Genomic DNA, 23,247 nt, shown 5'->3' on the forward strand with positions numbered 1-23,247 from the left:
GACATTTTTTTTGATAAAGGTAGATTAACCTATAAGGAATCTTGCATTACGTTTTAAAATCTTAGTTCTAAAAAGAAAAATTTTACGAATTATTAATTCAAAATAATTTGCTAATTTTCGTGATTTTTACATATTTTGTCAATTTTTGAACTTTAAATGCTAATAAAAAAAAACTGTGACTAAGGATTTTTAATATTTTTCAAATCTCATTGAAACAATATAGTAGGAGCCTTGTATTAAATTTTCAAGTATTTTTACTCAACAAATAAAGTTTTATTGACATTCATAGAAAAAAAAACTAATTAAATTGGAAACTAAAATTGTCCGTAAACAGCTCAAAACAAATCAAAATATTTTGAAAATTTTGAAAATTTTATCATGTATAGAAAATGGAAATATAAACAACCAGTGAAAATTTCATGTATCTACAGTCATTCGTTTTAAAGTTACACCAAAAACCAAAATCAATTTTCTCGAAAACAGATTTTGCGTAAAAATTCCCGTTTTTCCTTAATTTTTCTTTTGTTTTTCACGGCGTTTTTGAAAGCTACTGGGAAATTTTACTTTTGATCCCCCAAAGTACCAAATAGATTCACTTTCCTATTAGAAAAAGTACTGTTGAAGAAAATCCAAGCACTTTTACTGTCCTAAAAGGTGATGACAGACACAAAAAAAAAAAAAACATCATTGTAAAATCAATACATTCATCGTTCCACTCAGAATCTAAAATTAGTGATATTCCAACAAAAACCCTTCGTCAAACTCCAAGTAAAAAAAAAAACAGCTTTAAAAGTTTTGATATCATGTCATTGGTTGCTAAATCTTTGAACTATAGATATCATTTATGTTAAAATAGTCTGCTAAAATGATTGAACTTGGCTTGGCGATTTAAGTTAAAAATACAATTGCATAATGAGTATATAATAATATAGTCTACTATCAAGTGTTTTAAAGTCACCAAGCTAAGTTCAATAATTTAGCAGAGTATTGTAACATACCTAAATGATATCTATGTATAGTTCAAAGATTTAGCTATACAATTATATCACGACTTTTAGAGTCGATTTTTTTACACTTTTACTGTCCTAAAAGGTGATGACAAATTTAAATAAAACACATCATTGTAAAGTCAATACATTCATCGTTCCACTCAGAATCTAAAAGTTTATTTAATTATAAAATTTTTATATTATACATCAAATATGAGATGTTGCAATACGTGGAAGTATAATGTACCTATAGCAAGTTTAAAGCTTAAGTCACATAAGTATTTTGGGTAGAAAATATGCAATTTAACATGGTTTTTTTTTTTTTGAAATTTTATTTGACCAGCAACTTTTTAATTAGAGTAACGTAGAAAAAAATAATTGTATATTTGCACAATACCAAAAAACTGACTAAGATTGCACACATAAATGCTACTATATTTTTAATATAGTTTATAAATTTTATATTTATTCATTGTAGGTACTATAATGTAGTAGGAGCCTACCAATGTGTTGTAAAATAATATTGTTTGGTAATTTTAGAATTTTACTTAAAATTCATTAAATCCTAGTAGGTACTAGGTATAACTAATATATTTGATGATACATTTTAGTACATATCAAAATAAAATGTTAGTGTCTTAAGTACATATTAGATATTACCATAATAAATTAAGTATTTTTTTTGTTGTAATTTGTTATTTAATAAAAAATGTATATAAGTATTTCCTTATCTTAACTCCGTATAGTTATCTTACTATTATTTTTTTTAGGTTCATATGAGAACTCACACTGGTGAACGGCCTTATCAATGTAATTTGTGCCTAAAGAAGTTTTCTCAAAAGAGTAGCCTAAACATTCATAAAAGAGTGCACACTGGCGAGCGTCCTTATTCATGTGACATCTGCAAGAAAACATTTGCAGTTAAAAGCTATGTCATTTCTCATAAGTATGATTTTCTATTATTATTTTTAGTTGCTTATTTCATTCTTAATATATAAAAATGTATAATTTTTATGTTATATAACTAGATGGAGTCATATGACAGAAAAACCGTTTGTTTGCGAACAATGTCAGCTATCATTTAACTCTAAGATCCAATTTGTAACGCACCTTAGATCTCATGACTTGGGACCAGCACATTGTTGTCAATTTTGTGGTAAAGCCTTTGTGAAAGGATGCTTTTTAGTCAGACACATCAATAAAGTCCACCGATTCAATGTTGCTGCAGCAGCAGCAGCTACTGACCACGAGCCAGTACACAGTTCCTACATGCAATCAGACACCAACTATTCTAGCATAAGGTATTAGTTTTTGATTTATAACTATACATTTCTAAAGCGATAATATACCAGTTCCGCACACTTTTTTCCCCTTCCACTCTTCAATACCTATTCCATTTAGTGGGAGATGTGCACTGCCGGATGGGAAGCGGTTGCTGCCTGGTATATTCTCTTAGCAGAGTATATACAAAGTTATTGAAAAAAAAACTAAGAAAAGCTACTCAGTTATTTTATAGTCTTACACCAAATAAAAAAATTAATTTGATAAAAGTTTTTTTATAATAATAATAAACTACAATATAATTTATAATATTATACAATGTGATAATCTACATAAAATTGTAAACTTACAGTTTTAATTTTATTCTACTAGAATTAAAAAATGTCAGTTTAAATAATACAGAAGTGGTTTTTTTTTTTTTAACTTTTACATTCTTGATAAAAGTGAGTAAAAAGATGCCATCTGTGGATTAAAATTCAAAGATTTAAGATTAAAAAGTTGATGCTTTTTAAAAAAGTTTCATTAAGTTATTAAAGTACAATATAAATGAATTATTTGGTCTCATTATTGTCAACATCACACTGAGATAGTTTTAAATTTAAATAGATATCTATTGTGTATTCAAATCTTTGAAATCCAGTTATAAAAAATACATTTTATGTTAGTTAATTATAAAACTGTAATAATATGGTGCATTGAATTTTTTTATATCTGTTCTAATTTTGATTGAACGGTTTTAAAAAATGAAGAGATAAGCCTATATTCTTATGTCTATAAATTTAATATTGCATGATAATTTAAAACATTTTATAGATTTGATCCTCGTGAAATCAGCATATTGCCAACTACCAAGAACGGCCCTCGCTTCTTGGGGCCTCCACCGCATAATGCCGATGGTCCACCACCGTTAACCCACCTAACACCCATGATGTTGGGTCCACCACAAAACACACGAGCCTAAACCTATTTCTTCTATGTTTAATAAGTAGGTACTTCTAAAGAGTTAAAAAGTGTTAATAGTCTTGTTTTATTAGGTTATATAAATTAGGTTTACTGTAAAACATCTTTATCAAACATAGATAGATATTAATGACATCATCATTGTTTCATGATATTTGACCCAACAAATTAATTTAATGAAATCTAAAGTTAAATTTTGTATCATTAAAATACTTGTAGATATATTGTATAGTATTTGCATATTTTATTATAGTTTGACAATTATGTTTTAGACATGGCATATTTACTTGTTCATATTTAAAATATCTAGTAGTTATTCAGTTTATAATAATAAATTAACTAAAAATAAATATTATTTAAAATATAATATTGTATGCAACATAAACAACACTTGAACCAAAGTGATGATGTCATTTTTATAAAATGTTTGTGCCTAGTCTCAAAATAATGTAGGCATTGATTTATGAAAAGGATAAATACTGTCAATTTATATATAAATTATATTATTATTTCATTATTTTTTTTGTAATCCCAGCTTTTTTAGTTGTGAAATTTCATTCAACTCTATTATACTGGGTCAGTTTATTGTGAAATCAGTATATTCCTATTTGTTCTTGCCGTTGCCTCATAAAACGTATTTTATGTACAAAATTATGCCATAACTATACAAAACAATAAGAAAACATTTAAACAGTTTAACTACCAAATCAGTTACAGCTAAGTTTTCTTTTTTAAATATATTTTTATATTTATTTTGTTCGATTAATTTTGAGAAAGTATATTCATGTCGCACAGGATTAGAGGCCTAGATCAATAATTATTAATTATAATTACTATTTACTATGAACAAACTCAACAGCCAATACAGATTAGGTATATTTTTATATGTTGAAAGTAAAATAGTCCTAGTAATTTCACAAAATAATTAGTAGAGAACACATAAAATTAAAAAAAAAAAAAGGAGAATAATTTATAATATTATTTTAAGTATAAATGTTTACTAGGTTCCTGATAAAATTAATACTTTTAAAGATAATTATTTTTTTTTAAATGTTAGTAGGATTCAAATAAAGTTATTGGTAATAATTATACGTCAAGAATGTAGGAATTGTGTATAATAGTAATGTAAACATTGTGTAGTTATTATTATTAATAAAAAAATACGAGTGCGGTTAAGCATGCACAAAATGGTTAAAACCGTTTCATTAAAGGGCTTTGTAAATTTTATGCAATATTTACTATTATTTTACTGTCTAAATGTATAAATTATACGACAAATAGGCTTGTGTGCGATTTTTTTTATATATGTATAAACCATTATATTTATACAAATATATTATTATTATATGATATATATTATAGACCTAGAGTTGCAGACTAGAATTGTTGTTTTACTCTTTCATAAATTATTATATCGTTTGTGAATTAATAGCCAGAGGAATAGGGCATGAAAGAGTTTGCCGATATTTGTACATTTGCAGCAAATCGTTGTTAAAGATTTAACTAACTCTAAAATAATATAATGTATATTCGTATAAGGTTTTTTTTCTCTAATCTAAATGTATGATATCTTAGGGTGACAACGTAATTTATTAACCAGAAACTGTTGAAATGTGTTTATATTATTTCATTAAGTTAATGTTAAACTACTGTATAAATCATGTCTGGTGTATGTGTATAAAGTAAAAAAAAAAAACTTAACCTTAAATTATTATAAATATATTTTCGTTGTTTTTCATATCATAATTTTAAATTAGTACTGTTTGTCTGGTTTTTTTTTTTTATTAACATCGTAATTAAGAATGTGAATTTTGTTCTGTATAATAAATATTTTTCGTACGAAAGGATTAAAAAGTACATAGTACTGGGTTATCTTAGTTCCTCAAAGTTGATTTATTGATTATGATTTCAAAGGATGTGTGTATAAATCAGTTTTTGATAAAGTCGAGTCTTTTTAAAGTCTGCGTACAGTGTACTAAAATCTATAAAAATATAAATAAGTCTAGAGCATATTTTTGGCACCTTGGTGGCGTGTTATGATTATGATAATTTTTTTTTTTTATGAAACCGCTGCCGATGCGCCTGCGTGTAGTAAATAAGACAACAAATTAAATATGCCTACATTATGAACAAATATTTAAATTATGTTTTAATAACTTGTATTATACAATATTTTTTAGTTTAAGAATCGAATCTAATATTTCTTACTTTTGTAAAAATTACCCTTTTTTTTAATTATTATATACTATTATGTGACTCATATACATTGAATTATTATTATTAGATTGTTCCATCACAAACATTGTTACCCGCGTTTGTTTACTGTTAATTAACAACACAATTTAGCTTTTTACATATTTTACGTTAAATAGTGTATGGGCAGGCGGCAGTAAACTTTTGACACTCAAGATGTCAAAAAAAAATAACGTTTACATTCGGAACATTGTACAACAGAAAACAAATTATATTATCTTATTAAAAATCAATATAAAATTGAAAAAAAAAAAATACATTTTTATTTATTTTTGCTGCTGTTCATGATGGACATCAGACTTATGTTAATTGTTACTCATCCTGAATCAGTTTGTACGCACCCTCAATACAACTGGAACACTGGTACATGGTAATATAGCAATTTCTGTCACCACGGCTGTTATCAGATCAGAAGTAGTCACATCGTACCTAAGACCTAACGGAGTTAAATAACGATTGTTCAACCATTGTTCTCTGGGCATGACGTCGTTTTCATTACCTTAAATATTAATATGACTACGATTAGAATCAATTATTGAGTTTAATGTAATTATTTTAGTCAACGATTAAAGAACACACCTAGTTCGTTGAAAACTATTGAGTCGGTTTGCACGCGTTCTGTAAATTTGTATGTTTCACAACACACCAATACAGGTACATTGAAATGTTTAGCTACCAAAGCTATCTGAGAACTGCCCGCTCGACCCATAACATAACCGTTGGCCAACAACGCATGAGCGCCAAGCAGCACTTTAGTTGCTCTAGTCATGATAAAACTGGTAGCAGAGAGGAGTACATAAGTGCACTGGATGTTGTTACGCACAAGACGATGGAGAAGTTGACGACCTTCGTACCATGGTGCCGAATCAACCACAATCACACTGAATTGTTTGTTATTAGAATGGGCGTCTGTTAGTATCCGTTCAATTAAAGAAGAACTAAAAAATAATATTCAATATCATTGCCGTTAAATTGATCACGTTATTATATAAGTATTAGTATTAGTTTATACTTTTATATTATGTACTTACTATCCATAAGTAAGTATAACATCTCCTTTTCCAATCTTATTTTGGGCCGCAATACAAATCGCCATACCAGCCATATGTATTTGAACATAAATATAATTATTTATTACAGTTTCTAATGCTTCTTTAGCCTATAAAAAGACAATGAAAAATTTAATTTATAGTTGTAATAAATTACTCTATAGAAGTTCTATATTAAGAACTATTATATTATAGAATATTAGATTCCGTACATGACAATCAGAAATATTGTGTGGCAATCTCTTTATATGAGACATTATATTTTTGTGTGCGTTATTCATTGATACTGAAAACGGTCTACATGCCATCAAGTGGTCAATAGCTGGTCCAAGGTGCTCTTCAAAAGACCGAGAAAAATGTTTGTGTTCTGGAGTCACAAAATCTGAAATGGTCTATAAAAAAACTTTAGAATTGAAAAATATTCAAATTCTATACATAATATAAACTATTGATTATGAATACTATAGATTGCTCACTGCGGTACAAAATATGCTACGCTAAATTTACAGCAATTCTGGTGTATCCATAATTAATTGGGCGGAATATCTTATAACTTGGCCGCCCAGCCAATTCTGGATAATAACACCAGGATCGCTAGCTAATTTAGTGTAGTGTATTATGCATCGCAGTGAGCAATCTATAGTATTCATAATTATTGATATTACATACTTGTTTGAGTGCATATAAGAAGGCAAGACATCTAGCATTTGATCCTGCCACAACAGAAGTTTGCATTTGTACTCCGAGTTTTATAAAAGCTGGATGTACTTTTCCAGAATTTATTCTAAATAAATATAAATATTAGGCAAACTGTTAAATAAATATTTATTATTCTAAGTTTACTTTAATTTATTTTCTGTCACCAAAGATATCGAGTCAATATAAAGATGATTGAAAAGTTTAACTTTGTGTGTAACTGGCCCCGCAGATTTCTTCACTAAATTTACTAAATTCGCCTTTTTTGCTATAGGTTTCACTTCTTCAGCCTTGAGAAAGAATAAATCAAAAATTGTTTTAACTATAAATCAGATATTAGTCACAAGTGCAACATTTATAGACTTACCTTTTTAACAATGATATTTTCTTTGTTTTTATTACTTTTAATAACTTTTTTAGTTGTTTCAATTTTTTGAGTTGACGGTTTCTTGGGTGCTGCTGCCTTGGGAACATCCTGAAATAGATATAGGTATGAGCATTTTGAATATCTGAATTTGAAGTGAAATACTAAATACATTAGAAAACAAATCTTAAAATACAAAAATATTCAATATATTTTATATAATATCAAGAGAAAGTTTGAGTTTCTTTTTCTGATGATTTAAATAATTGTAAAAAAAAGGTATGGGTAAGTGTCGAAAAATTATTTTAAAGTATTTCCACTAAACACTAAAAAAAAAAACAAAAACACTAAACACAGATTTAAGACTAACATTGATTTCATAATTTTGTAAAACATAATAAAATGGATAAAAAAAATACCATTAGGGTAGTCAAAATTATTGTATTCTTAACATAAGTTTTAATTGTTAAAATCTTATTAATTTCAATTCTGCATAATAATGTGGCCAATTTTAAATTTAGAAAGAAAATATATTTAATTATTTTTTTGTTTGCATAGTAAACTATTAGGAGGTACCTAATGCATTTATTAGAACTTAGTAATTTTGTTTAAAATAAAATAATTAATATAGAAACTTGTTATTGGAAATTTCAAGTACACATAAATCATTTGAAAATTGAACAAAACTTGTCAAAATATAATATGTAGGTTGCCCAAGAATATAAAAATGTGTAATACTAACTTTTTATTAATTTATATTCTTTGATATCAATCATCTATGTAATTGGTTTTATAATTATCTAAGTATAAAAAAAATTTACTGAATAGCATAGGTATTAGGTATTGTAGATAGTAGATTTAAGTATTTTAATTTTTCTACGATGTATATTCAGGTTTTTAAGAAATTAAGATTTTCTCTTAAGAATTTTGGAGTACCTAAACATATTCAATTTATGGAAGCACCTATAATATTTTTATTGTATAGCACACACATTTTATTTTAATTGTCTTCTAATATGAATATAATATTATGAAATTTGATGGTAATAACATTATCTGTGTTCATATTTGTTTTTTTATGATAATTTTTTAGCAAGTTATGCATAAATAATATAACGTAAATTTAAAATGGTCATAACTCACATAAAAACTGGATAATCGTGAAAAACGGACATACAAACACAGATAATATTTTGGCCATCAAGATTCATAACAGGTCAAAAATTCCCTCAAATTATTGAACTAAAGGAGTTAAACATGGTCGGCTGAGCAAACATTTGGTACGTTATGCACTTGTAAGACGGAGACAACATATGCAGATGTGACGTCCTCTTAAGTAAAAAGGTAGAACAAGTTAGATAATTATCAGTATATATATAGTGAATTTTCGTATAGATATAATTTATAATGAATCTCTTTAGATCACATATTGTTTGTTACACATTTACTACAATGGGTAAGTCTTAATACCGAGCTTAAAACTTGGTGAAAAAAATTAGTTAATAATAAATATTAATGTAGACATATGGACTCGTTATAGAAATCTTTCCATGATATTCTCTTCATTTAATTCCAACAATTGTTCAGTCCAAAGTAGCATATACTTTCTTAACTATATCTTAAATAATACTTATGTGTTAACCTACATTTTTTCTTTCCATTTGAACCGCATGGCCACAGGGAAATTACTTTCGCATTACTTCCACCCGGCCCCACATATCGTTTATTTTATAATTAATCTTCCTATACCGATCTGTAAGTAGATCATGTTATGATGAGAAATACAAGTAATTTCATTTTTTGAATTGATAACTTAAGACATTAGTCATCCGACATCAAGTATGATTTACATTTTTTCTGAGATTTTTACTCACTGGTTTTGGCTTTGGCACTTTCACGAGATCAGCGGCGATAGGTGATTCCGTGGACGGATCTTTGGACTTTTTTTGAATTTCTAGTCCCTCGGGTCTCTGTTTTTCCAACGCAGCTTTTTTCCGTTCCTGTTTCGCCGCTCGCTTGGCTTTTCGCTCGGCCTCCACCTCTTCCCTAGTCTTCTCTTCGGTCGGCGGTTTGTCCATCACAATAAATTCTAATTTGTTTTGTACATGAACAACAGGACGTTAGACGAGACTTTCCAGTAGTTTCGACTCGAAAGTCGAGATGGTTGAAAAATATTAAGAAGTCAATAGATATTATTATCTAATATCTTAAATGATAAGTGATATCGTCTGTGGCGTGTTTCAAGGAGAATGTGTTTATATTTAAAATTTCCTCGGAGCGATTAATTCTATAGACGTTCTATTAGGTCTATGGATTAATTTTTAGTACCGGCATTCTCACCCATAGATATTAAAGAATAGATATCTTTAATATCTATGTTCTCACCAGCATAAATTTTCGCGGTGGGCTTTCGCTTTTCTTGAAAAAAAAAAACTAGAATGAACCACATATCTGTGGAATCAACATAATGCTATAATTATAGTAAATACTAAACAGTACTAATTAGTAATATACTATTAATAGTTTAATATATTTTGTAACAGTATTATAATAGGTATAACCAGTAGGTATTTACCTAACAAGTGCCATTGGCTATAAGTACATGTCTGTAGGACCTAAATTAATAGTATATATTTTTGTAATTTACATTTATTGTCATTCAGAATGAACTGCCCCCCCCCCCCCCACCCACAGATTTCCGCCAATGTGCCCGGTGCAAATCTTATTTAGATGCTCCAGGCAATAAAATATACCTACCCAATGACTAAATAGTTGAGGAAAAAAATTGCACGTTATAACTAACTAGGTAGGTACCTAAAGTTCTAAAACGTGTTTATTTCAAATTTGAAATATTGCTGTTTAAGTATCACAAATTTCAAAATTAATTTAAAGATAGTAATATTATATAATAATAATATTAAAACTTTAAAGTTTGAAGAGTAAAAATAAGTATATTAATATCATAACATTTTATTTATTACAATTATTTTGAAATTAAACCTTCACACGTTACATTAATAATATAAATTATAATTATAATTTAACTGCATTTAATATTTAAAAAATGTTATATAAGTACCTACAGTAAACAGTAGGTACAATCAAAATTGTTAAATATAAATACATTTTTATAAAACTGGTACTTTTCTTGATTTGTCCTGCCAAATTGTCTATAATTTCATCAAATGATCAAAAGTCCGGTACCTACATCACTCACATTAAAAAAATTTTATAGTATTCCGGTATCCGAATGCCCCCCCCCCTCCCTCCAAACATCTGCTGCCAGGGCAAGTGGCCTTAAGACCCTTCGTAAAATCTGGTCCTGTGCCTCGCTATTGAGTAAGTAACTTTAAAAAATAGTATATTAGGTACGTGAGTAATGTTAGTATACAAAATACAAATATATATAGAATGATCAAAGTGTAAGACCCTCGGCTAAAATTCACTTTATTCCGCCCCCTCACGAATTTCAAATTTATTGAAAAGACCCGTTTTTTACGCTGATCTCGAAAGTTATAGCCTTCCAAAGTTTGCGTTTTTACGTTTATACGAATTCGCGGAACACTACTTTAATGCTGTGGGAGGACCTCAAGTTTGCAGGTAACCGGAGCCACTATACTTGCGTTACTTTAACTAACAAGGTTAAGTTTACTTGTTACTTGTTTGATTAACCGTCTGCCCGAATATTTCTTTTACATAATAATTGTATAAAGTGTTAATAATTTTTGGATAAAATGAGTTGTACGTTTAACGTAGTCTAATACATTAAATGGATCATTTGGTATGAAAGATATTGTAAACTAACAATAAATACGTTGGGTATTTCTTATATCTCAATAAAATAAAATATTACATATGAAAAATTCAGTGGCGCATTTAAGGGAGGGCAACTGGGGCAACGGGGGCGAATGCCCGGAACGCCAAATTTTAGGGGGCGGGAAATTTTTTATAGTTTACCACTACATAAAATTGAAATCTTTCTATTTTGTCTGATATACTGATTATTCAAATTACAAAGTATAAAAAGATTATAAATTAAACATAGATCTAATTACTCATTACTCATAAGATCTATTGTCTAATATAATTCTAAACGGTTTTCATACGGGTCTATGAGCGGCACGGGATTGCAACAATCACAGATATAAATATCTGATTTATATATTTATGATATATTTATGATTTATATATTCATATATATATATAATTTATATTTATGACCTGTGGAGGCAATTACGTTTTATCAGTCAATACAGGTTAAAAGTTGAAGTCAGAATCGTTGAGAAGAATAATTGCACATGACAGCCTTTTAAAAAATTATTCCTTTTTTTTAAATTAGCTGAATTGACAGTAGCAGACATTAGGATATCTGCTGATATTTTAAAAATGAATATAATACAGATTTGGGAACTTCATTTTCCAATGAATGTATTCATTTTGGCAGCTACCTAAAAACAATTTCCAATCCTCCACAGAGTATACAAGATATGTTAATATTTATAAAGAAATATGAGTTAGAGAATATCTTTCCTTATGTGGATATTGCTTTGAGAATGTTGTTATGCACTCAAGTTAGCAACTGTTCAACCGAGAGATTTTTTTTCAGTCCTAAAACGTATAAAATCATACTTAAGGTCAAACATAGGAGAAGAAAGGTTATCTGCATTAGGAATTATGAATATAGAAGCTGATATAATTACAACAATAATCTGTGATATTTTGTTGATATTATTCAAGAATTTGCTCTAGACCGTGCACGTCGAAAAATATAAATAATTTTTTTAAAATATTGTTTGTTAATTGTTGAAGTTTATTAATAATTATTTTAAATAATATATTTATTATCTACAAAAAATATTAAATGTATATTTCTTTGTAGGGGGGGGGGGGGCTAGAAAAATTTTGCCTCAGGGCGCTTAATGTCTAAATGCACCACTGGAAAAATTACACTTAGCTACTAAACTTCTACATAGCAATAAAACTTACCTATAAAAAAAATTGCTTTCCTATATTATTATGGTTTTTAGATTTTTTGGTTTCAGAACGAATTACTTATGAGTTATGACTTTTGAGGAACCTTGACAACTTGTATTCATTTTTTCAAGTAACTTGTATTATTTGTTTTCGAATAATTATACAATAAAATAAGGAAATTGATTCAGTCAAAAACTGGTTTTGCGTAAAAATGTAAACTTTTGACCTCCTGAAGTACCAACTAAGACCAACTAACCAACCTGAAGTACCCTCCCAAATCTCAAATGCTATTTGCGCCTATGGTATTAATAACTTTACTAACTCAATAAAACAATTATATTTAATAATCAATAGACATTTTCAATTGTATAAAATTAAAATATTATATAAAAATCCTACATGGCAGACTTTTAGAAATAATACCTTTACATATTTTAATACATTTTATAATATGACAATTCACTCACATATTAAAAACACCAGAATAAAATTAATTATTTTAAACGTAAAATTAGCACTGTGGTACATTGGTAAGACGTTTCACGTTACTAGTCTTAGACGTAGACAACAGTACAAGACGTGCAATTAAAAGTATACAACATAACGTCAACTAAATAAATGAATGAATGAATACAATATAGTATATACTATAATATCGTAGTAACTAGGTATCTAAGTCCTGGTATGTATTATCATTTATCAGACATTAGTGTAAGAGTTGTAATCAGGCCCGGCTCAAGGGGTAGGCGACATAGGCCCACGCCTAGGACGGCACTTAAGCAGCACTTTAGTAAGAGGGTGGAATTTTTAAAATACTGTTAATATTATATTGTTAGGGGCGGCAAAATTTGATTTTGCCTAGTTCACTATTTTTGCTTGAGCCGGTCCTGGTTGTAATAAATACTTTTAACAATAGTACTATTAGTTTGATACAACAAAACACTATTTTCATATACTATTCAAATATTACCTACCTAGTACCCAGTGGCGGACTGAACTTACATTTTGAATGATGCATTTTCATAACTAATTATTTTCCACCACTCCCCATTATAACTTATTTCAAAGTAATTATGTAAAAAAATGTGCTCGTAAGAGCCAAGAGGTCAGGCAAGAGGTCGGTAATGACTATAAAGTTCAAAAACTGTAAAAGTGTAAACATATTTGTCTGGAAATATATTAAATTATCAGTGTTCAGCAATTTAAATAATAATTTAATAATTAAATTTCATAAAAAACACCAACTTACTCAGCAACACTGTCTAAGTTCTAACCAACTTAAAGCATATTTACAGTATGTGATATAATATAAATAATACATTTGATGATAAATTGGTTTATTATATTCATAGGTAATATTAATAATTAATAAGTTATAGCACAACAGATAATTCCAGATAGTTAATTTACAGCTTTAATATACGTAGACATTAACGAGACTTACAATAATTTGTAATTTAAATATTAATTTCTCAATATTTAACCAAAGAAAATAATTTAATTAAAATAAAAAATAGTTTAATGACAATTCATTTATGACACATATTAAATTATCATAAATAAGTATATAGTTTAGTATATCAATATGTATAAAATTAAGAATTATACATTTTAGTTTTCTTTAAAAGAATAGATTAAAGGTATGTTAAATAAAAAAATAAAAATGCTGAATCTTATTTAATTATATAATTGTGAAAAAAATAATTAGAGTATAAAAATTTGACTATAGTAATAGATATTAATAATGAAATATTAATATTGTAATAATATATTAAAGTCAAAATTTGGATTTTCATAGAACAAGATGCAGACACAGTCATGCTTTAATTCAAAATTATATCTTATTTATTATTATACATACCCTTGCACACAGTTTTACCTTTCTGTTGTCACTATATATAGGTGGATTAATTATTCAGCCAATTATTAGATTATTTTGTTCTAAATATTCTTAAAAACTTAAATGGCATTAAAATTATGAAAATAATGTATTGAAAGCTTCAAATTATGACTTTAGAAATGGTGTTGATAACCGGAAAAAATATCCATCTTTCAGTCAGGTTGAGATCTTATGAAGATATTTTAATGGAACAAGATATATAAATAATGAATTAGGAACAATAATAATTGTGTATATAATTTAAGGATTTTAAGGCATCTTATTTTACATATTAGTATAGTACTATATAATATTAAATACCTCATGTTTCAATAAATAAAAATGTTAATATTAAATTAAAAAAGAAATATATATTACATATTTTTACACTAATATAAAATACAATCTATATTCACCAGATAAAAACTAGTTTTAATTAATATTAGTTACATACAATAGAAATTGATTTTACTCCAATTAATTTATGGTAAAAAAATACTTACTTCTCAGTTCTTATAAAACTTTTAAGAGATTTGAATCTCTGTCTTTTGTTCTAAGACTTTCATTAGTACCAGTTCGCATATTGTTGTTACGAGTGGGAGTTTTATTGGGACTATTTTTTCGACTTTCACCAGAATACGATTTCAATAATTTTGCTCTGTAATAAATGAAAATAATATTGTTATAAATTTAATTAAAAATTAAAATAAATACATTTATTACTATATACCTTCACTATTTAATTTTTGTATATACTGAACTTAAATTTTAAATAACGAAATTTTATATTTAAGTATTTACCACTTAACAATATACATTATTTACTAATAACAAAGTTAGGTATATAAATAAAATATGGCTGAAAAAGGTCGAGCCGAGGTCAGACTTTAGCACGGACTTCAGCCCCACTGCCAACACCTCTTTGAAAATTTGACTTATCTGTCACTGCCCGCCACTGTTTATACTTTAATTTTTAAAGTAATAGAATATAAAATTTAAAATGTATTAAAAATAAGTTTATCACTTCTTAACTCACATATCAATTAGTTTCTTCATTAATCTTATGAATGATTGGTATTCTTCATCCAAGAATTCATTTGGATCATAACGAGCATGTTCATAGAGATCGCAGAATTGATGAACTATGTGCTGTCCACTACCATCTAAAAGTACTGCTAATGTATTTAGTAAAAATGAACGAATGTTTTCGCTTGGATGGCGAGTCAATGTTTTATCTTGTTTAGTGATTTCGCGTTCTGAAAGTACAATTTATTTTAATTTTTCAAAGTATTTATTGATATAATATTAAGCTGACTCTGAACTTATCCCAAATAACTGAATAGGTTATGAATATACGAATATGTACACATTAAAGTTAGTCTTAACTGTAAATTATTTCTTACTCATTTTATACAGGAATGTAAGTATAATTAAAAGTGCTGCTGTTTTTTAAGTTCATAATAAATAATAAATGCGCTGAATTTTTTAATCAATAAATAAAAACTTAAAAGAGATTATATAAATTTATAATAATACATAAGAAACCGTTTGCAATAAAATTCTAAGGACTAGTCAAAATTAGTTAATATAGTAATCAATTGGCATTATAATTAAAATTATAAAATAAAATTTAAAAACTTGATTATAATATATCGTCGTTCACGGGAATAAACCTCCTATGTGAAAAAAGCGTAGTTTTCAGGAAACGCAAAAAACGTTTTAAATAAAAAAATCACATAGGAGTTATTTCATAAATGATTTATATTTGGTAACACATAGGATGATTTTTCTACGGTGGAGATAGCTGCACATAGGAGATATTTCATAAACGATTAGTAGGTACCACATAGGAGAATTAATTTATTATTTTTCATTAATTTTAGGATGCAGATAGCACATAGGAGATTTTATCAATGTATAGCTAATTTTTTTCTGAATTCAGGGATACCAAAACCTCAAAATCATAAATTTGGCACATAGAAGGTTTATTCCCGTGAACGACAATATTTACTATATGAACATAGTATTGTTATACAATTGGTGTGCCATATTATTTTCATCACTAAATCGTGACTTTAAAAAAGTTGTTTTATTATTTTAAAATAAAATATACATTGTATGAAAAAAATTTGTTATCTTAGTTTGTAGGTACTTCGTTTGTATAAAAATCATGCAGTATTTTTGTTTTCAATTTCAAATCTTTAATATGTTTTTAGTATTATTGGTTGTTATATTTCCTTCAATAAATGTTTAGTACAATCATCATAGATAAAATATTTTTCTATTATAAAAAAAAAAAAAACCAGTCATAACATTCTTCTAATCATAATAATCGATACAAATTAGTACAGCCAATATAGGAGTTTTGCCGGGACCTTCAATCTAAGATCATTACACCTGAAATATCACTACAACCGGTGTCATTATAAACAATGTCTATTGGTAATTAAATAAAATATTAAAAACTTCAAACTGATGTACATACAGGAGCCAATTCAAATATTTCTGGACCAATTTGTACACTGCATAACTACACTATTTATCAACTATGTAACCAGTTTTGTTCTTATATTATTATACTACCTAACTTTTTGACATCATCAACTGCTTTCATACGATAATGGTGTGACAGCAATGGTTTGTTGTTAGATTCAGGTGGCGGTAATATATATTTTGAAAGGTCATCGTCTTGATCAATTGTCATTAATTTTGGTTCAAAAGCAATTTTTGGAACCACTTCTATTCGTCGTTCAATTTCTCTTTTCAGTGTCTAACACAAAATAAACATTACAAGTTATTTAAAATACAAAATTAACATGTATATTTTATTATTATAAGGGGATTAGGTAGGGATTCTTTAATTTAATATCAAAAGTTGTTACTACGCTATATCTATGTATACTACGTACTATGCACATCATAATACCACAGTACCTATATTGTTTTTTATACTATGATTATGCCATCATATTTAAACATCTGAATGCAAATAAAAAAGAAAATAACAGAATCAAAGTACCTCAAACGAGTTATGGTGATTCATTTTTTTGATAGAACAATTTGATCTATTGTTACAATTTCTAGCAAACCGTTTAAAACTGTTATGGAAACATTTGTGGAATTAAAATTCTTACTTTCTTCCCATCATGCCCAATCGGCACGTGCGGGCCTCTCCTCGATCGAAGAGCAAATCTCATGATCTGCCTCTTGGCGAATATGAACAGTAATATAAACGTCAATATACCACCAGCTATAAATATCACCACAGTGACACCAGACAACTGCTGAGCCATTGTCCGTTTGTTAACGAGAACAACAAAATCACGTTAAGAACATTAATATTAATTGTTGTACGTTTCAAACTCGTGTAGTTGTGTCGATCTGCATTTATCCATGACCATGACTAAAAAACTAAATAAATATTTTACATTAGCAATAAGGTTCTTGGAAGGTCAGTGTTTTATCCATAATTAAAGATATACTTGAATAAATTAATAATCTATTCTGTGGTTTTACTCTAAGATATCTCATAGCATATTATACCTACTGTGGATGGAGACATGGAGCCCATGATTTCCGATTTTATCCGAGTAAAGGTAAACAATTTGACGCATATATGATATATTAATATTAAAAGCGACGATTAACTTGATTTGACCGTACGAAATACGTGAAGTGAACTGGACTACTGGCAGTCTACTGCCACTACTGGACACTGGTAAGTGGTGACCACAAATTAATATATATCTATCTTAATATCTTAATTCGTGGTGGTCACTGGACGCTGATTAATTTATATTTATAAATTTGTAATTATTATATTGTAATATCATAGAATCAATATCAAATATCAATTCAAAATTCAACTAGATAAATCTGCGACAATTCTCTTCACGCAAGCGCAGTTTATTCGTCCTTTTAACAGTGATTGTCGCTATTCGCTAATATCATGAACTATGATATGTACTTCAAATTATCAGTGCATGAGGAATATCGTGTCAATCCTGTAGTTTTTTTTCACTGTTTTAATTAGTGTTTTAAGCTTTAGTACAATTAGACAGACATTAATGATTAGTCCCCCAAAGGCCTATTACACCATCGATTTGTATCTATTGACAATTATTGTTTATCGTCTGATGAAAGTTCTGTATTTCTATTTTCGAATATAGGCTATATAGTTTCCTTATAGTATTTAATGATTTACCCAATCTTTAAATCGAGTTTGGCGTTACGGTTTTTATATTAACAATGGTCAATGCAATAGTCATCTATTTTGTCATGGTAAAACAAACTATAATATTAAAATGATTAATGATTATTACACAATATTTTATATTTCAAAAATTGTGCGGATAATATGAACCAATCAGAATAGTTGCTTCACAATTTATAACACAACCACGGTAGGTTCTGTATATACAACCGTGAGCACAAATCACAATGGAAATCACTGATAAGAAATTAATTTGACACATTATAGTAGTCCTCACGCATGCGTGTTGCTTACACAAAAACATAATAAACGACATAACCTGATAAATGATTTATGATAGTGAATTAGCACTTTTTAGCATTTAGGTTTGTTCAAAAAGTTGTAACTGTTCTGAGGAAATAAGTTTTTACTACTTTCAAGTGCGAAATTTCATAAACTACTTCATTCAAAATGGTAAAGTATTAATTGATCATGACTTCAACGAATTACTTTGTTATTAATTAATAATTATTAACTAATGGATTGATAATATTATAATATATTGAAGCCATGATATTACCTATTGTTTCAATACAAAAGTATATAATAATGTGTATACGTTAATAAAGAAATTTAATGCTGATAGAATAATTTCTAATTTATAAATTATAACGCTCATTGTTGTATTATAAAATTATAAGCATTTATAGTAACTACCTGATTACTTAAGTTGTTAAGTATGTTTAGATAGATCTGATAGGTAGTTATTAAAATATTCATGTTTAAAAGTAATATAGATTATATTTGATTCTAAAATGTAGTAAATACTAGGTATTCAAAATATTTTGTCGGGCTTAAGTTCTGATTTCAATTGATATGTTATGAATTATGGCCATTTATCTCAGATTATTAACTCTTAAAAAAAAAAAAAAACACTTATAAACCGGTTTAAATAAGGTAACAGGTATATGGAAGTAGTCAGTATTATTTATTCGATACCAAAGTTTATTCAACGGTTAATTAAAAAAAAAAAGCTTAGTGTTAATATCATTTGTATATGATTTTTTTATTGAAGCTCACGAGTTTGTAAAAATCTAATTTTTATATACTATTTTATTCATTATCTAATGTTTATATGTGCATTATATAAATTGAATAATTGTTTGGTTATAGAGTATCATGGACTACAATGGTGGCGCCTTAATTGGCATGAAAGGCAAGGATTGTGTTGCCATTGCAACTGATAAGCGATTTGGTATACAAGCCCAAACAGTATCTCTTGATTTCACAGTATGTTGGTTTATTTTATTTCTTTATTATTATTGTGTATTATTACCTGTATTTAACTGTTTTAAATTTTAATTATAGAAAGTTTTCCAAATAAATCCTCATACATATATGGGATTTCCTGGTTTAGCTACAGATATATTTACCGTGTACGAAAAAATTATGTTCCGCAAAAGGTTATACGAGTTAAAAGAGAATCGGAAAATATCTCCCAAAGCTTTAGCGTCTCTGGTCTCCAATTTGTTGTATGAAAATAGGTAAGTTATTTTTAAATAAAACAAATTAATTCAAAGTCTAGATTTTGTTAAGACCAGTGATTCTCTTTGACCCTTTGAAATCACCAATATGTTATGAAACCAGGGCTTTGCACCCGAACGTAACCCGAAACCCAAATTAACCCAAATAAATATCATAACCCAAAACCCGTATATACAAAACTGATTGAAAAAAATTAACACCCAAAAAACACTCGAAATAACCCGAAACCCGAATTTCCATTCGGGTTTGCCGGAAATCCGAATTATTGAAAATTAAGTGGCATATCAATTTGTATGTATTTTTTGCAACTAACGCGACTAAAAAGATAAGAAGATAGTAGGTAGTGCGAGGTTGTAACAAATAACTAAATTTTTTTTTTGTAACCTACAAAATAATTAATTAAATATTTAAAAAAGACCTTGATGCTAGATGATTGTCTTATTTTATTTCACAATATTCAATAATAGACAATAGTAATTGTGTTGTCTAACATTCTTAACCCAAAATAAATATAACGAAAATACGTTCAGTTAAAAATTAAAATATGTAATAAGCGAGTACTTTCTTTTGTTGAAAAAGGACTGAGTACATAAGTACCAAGTAATAAGTAATAAACTAATAACTAAGAAGTATTAATATTTAATTTAATTTTTAATTTTTTTCATTATGTTTACTTTAAATACAAAATCAGATTACTATATCAAATTTGCATTTAAAATCTCATGTTAATTGATATGCAACACGTGTTTTTTTAACACCCGAATTAACCATAATTAACCCGAATAAATTTGCATTTAACCGTAACCAGAAAAGTGTATTAACCCGTAACACCCGAATTCAATAACCCCAATTTTCTTTCAACACCCAAAACCCGAAATCCAAAAAAATTATTCCGGTGCAAAGCCCTATATGAAACCAATACAGTATGCATGTTTAAACGAAAAATTTTTAAATTTTATTTGAAGGTAGTCACTTTAAAAAGGGTAACAATCATATCTTCAACTATATTGGTCTAAATATTTTTAATCAAATAAAATTATGCTTAACTTTTTTGTCCATCACCAATACATCTTATTGTGAATTTATGTCAAGTCAGTGTTTATGCTTTATGTTTAAATATTCAGTTGTATATTCATAGACTAGCTTAAAAGCCTATAATTGCCATACCATAAATATGTAATATATACTTTATTTTAATTTCATACAGACTATTATTTGATATACCCATTAGAATTGTTTTTATTCACCCCTTCCAGCATTTAACAATTTAGGGTTGTTCTTACAGTGTCCGGTTAAAGTTAACCGACACTTAACCGGCACAAATTCTGCCAGTAATAAAATCAGTTATCAGTTGGTTAGCGTTAACCAACACTTTACCGGATATTGTAAGAACGGCCCTTAGAATCCCCTAAAATTAGTATACAAACTAAATCTGCTTCAATTTTTAATTACAATAATAGAAAATAATTCTTACTTTATTTATCATTTTGTTTTGTACTTAACAGATTTTCACCATTCTTCGTCGAACCAATGATTGTTGCTTTGGATGAAGTGACATTGGAACCATACATGTGCGACATGGATTTGATTGGTTGTGTGAATAAGTCCGATAACTTTGTGGTGGGAGGTACTAGTTCAAGTCAATTATATGGTCTTTGTGAAGCTCTTTGGGAGCCTGATATGGAAGAGGATCAGTTATTTGAAACAATATCGCAAGCACTGGTTAGTGCGTGTAATCGTGACGCTATTTCCGGTTGGGGTGCAAAGGTTTATATTATGTGAGTGAAATTATTTAATTTAATAAAGTATGATTTTTTTTATTCACATATCTAAACAATTAATATAACAAATCATTTAATGTATTTCAGTAAAAAAGACAAGATAATTGTGCGTGATATCAAGACACGAATGGATTAAAAATGTTGAAACACAGCAATTTCAATTTGTGTATATTTTTTTCGTAACTAATACAAAAACTGTTATCCTTACGTAAAATTATAAATGGGATAAAAATAAATTTATAATAAAATAAAATAATTTGTTTGTAATTTGAGTATCTATGTTTAAGTGTTAGAATATTTTCAAGAATATATTAAATTCAAGCCAGGTTTATGATTTGGTATGGCTCGTAATAATTGTTCCACAAAACATTTGTTCTAAGTGACCCTGATTTGCCAACTCTGGAGGACAAGTTGATACCAGACTTAATTCTACGAATTATTCACAGGAAGTGTTAAGGGTCAGCTGACCCATAGTTTTATTCTCATTATGTGGCCTCTATTCTAACAAAATACAATTTTATTTGTACAATAATAATAATAAGTATTTTAATCTATCAAGTATAATATAAATTTCATGATATTTTGTTTTATTATTTAATTTGAATTTAAAATAAAATCCATTACTCATCATCTGTTATAGGACATTAAAGAGCAAACTATAACAAAAAAATTTTTTTGCAAACTATTATTAACACGTTCACTGCGGATGATATTTGTGTGTACTTAAGCATGACGCTGAAAAAATTGGAATTCTAAAAAAAAATTCCTAAAGATTGAAAAATTAAAATATCATTGTATAGTTTGCACTTGTTTATGAAAAAATGCTTGTAGAAGACGCTGACGAAAAACAAAAAATGTAATCGTAACGCTAACTAAATTATAGTGCATTTAATAACAAGGGGAATGACGCCTATTGGCGTCATTCAGCATATTATGCGAACTATGTAAAATAACACCTTTTGGCGTCATCCGCAGTGAACGTGTTAAATATTTAATTATCATAGTTAAACTATTAAAAACAATTTGGTTAAAATTAAATTTTGTTTAAGGAATGGCTGGTTTAATTAAATTGCCTATCTTATATATTCTGTAAAAGTCCCTCACTTTACACAATGATTTACCTATCTAAAAATCTTATTTTTGATGTTTGATTTGCATATTATGAATATGTGACTTTTTGTACTTAAGACAGTAGAAGTATCAGAATTTTATTCAAACTTTTTGTGTTTTTTTTTTTGAGAGAGATATTGACCATGTCATTTTGCGATAAGTGACTGCTACTAA

General features: G+C 27.7%; 4 protein-coding genes across 5 annotated transcripts in view; 2 read left to right on the top strand and 2 right to left on the bottom strand.

Moving 5' to 3' along the window:
- Window positions 1-5,724, top strand: part of LOC100159859 (zinc finger protein 300) — an 8,692-nt gene extending 2,968 nt beyond the window's left edge. Inside the window, exons 4-6 of the mRNA XM_001950555.5 lie at window positions 1,760-1,935; window positions 2,018-2,290; window positions 3,084-5,724. Of these exons, the coding sequence (XP_001950590.1) occupies window positions 1,760-1,935; window positions 2,018-2,290; window positions 3,084-3,231 (597 nt within the window). The 3' untranslated portion in view covers window positions 3,232-5,724. The remainder of the gene's footprint in view (window positions 1-1,759; window positions 1,936-2,017; window positions 2,291-3,083) is intronic.
- Window positions 5,002-9,780, bottom strand: LOC100168746 (translation initiation factor eIF-2B subunit delta). The gene is made up of 8 exons (XM_001950650.5): window positions 9,467-9,780; window positions 7,596-7,703; window positions 7,376-7,518; window positions 7,202-7,316; window positions 6,745-6,924; window positions 6,515-6,642; window positions 6,063-6,421; window positions 5,002-5,982 (listed from the first exon to the last, which is right to left on the bottom strand). The coding sequence occupies exons 1-8, from the start codon at window positions 9,668-9,670 to the stop codon at window positions 5,810-5,812; spliced, it is 1,410 nt and encodes a 469-aa protein (XP_001950685.1). The 5' UTR covers window positions 9,671-9,780; the 3' UTR covers window positions 5,002-5,809.
- A 5,014-nt stretch (window positions 9,781-14,794) lies between these two features.
- Window positions 14,795-18,284, bottom strand: LOC100160546 (uncharacterized protein C1orf43 homolog). Of its 2 annotated transcripts, none has more exons than XM_008186395.2 (5): window positions 17,989-18,284; window positions 17,580-17,856; window positions 17,029-17,215; window positions 15,482-15,701; window positions 14,795-15,103 (listed from the first exon to the last, which is right to left on the bottom strand). In XM_008186395.2, exons 2-5 carry the CDS (start codon window positions 17,736-17,738, stop codon window positions 14,959-14,961), a joined length of 711 nt encoding a protein of 236 aa, XP_008184617.1. In that variant the 5' UTR covers window positions 17,739-17,856; window positions 17,989-18,284; the 3' UTR covers window positions 14,795-14,958. The 2 variants fall into 2 exon arrangements, with proteins under 2 accessions (XP_008184617.1, XP_001949034.1); XM_001948999.5 differs by having other exon boundaries at window positions 17,993-18,280.
- A 712-nt stretch (window positions 18,285-18,996) lies between these two features.
- Window positions 18,997-22,228, top strand: LOC100166672 (proteasome subunit beta type-3-like). Its single transcript, NM_001293335.1, is given in 5 exon segments — window positions 18,997-19,111; window positions 19,811-19,927; window positions 20,006-20,181; window positions 21,688-21,960; window positions 22,051-22,228. Coding segments are annotated over 5 exon segments (618 nt in total). The 5' UTR covers window positions 18,997-19,108; the 3' UTR covers window positions 22,100-22,228.
- The last annotated feature ends 1,019 nt before the right edge of the window (window positions 22,229-23,247 follow it).

The sequence above is a fragment of the Acyrthosiphon pisum genome, chromosome A2 (assembly GCF_005508785.2).
Source record: "Acyrthosiphon pisum isolate AL4f chromosome A2, pea_aphid_22Mar2018_4r6ur, whole genome shotgun sequence".
In the NCBI taxonomy this organism is placed as follows: Eukaryota; Metazoa; Arthropoda; class Insecta; order Hemiptera; family Aphididae; genus Acyrthosiphon; species Acyrthosiphon pisum.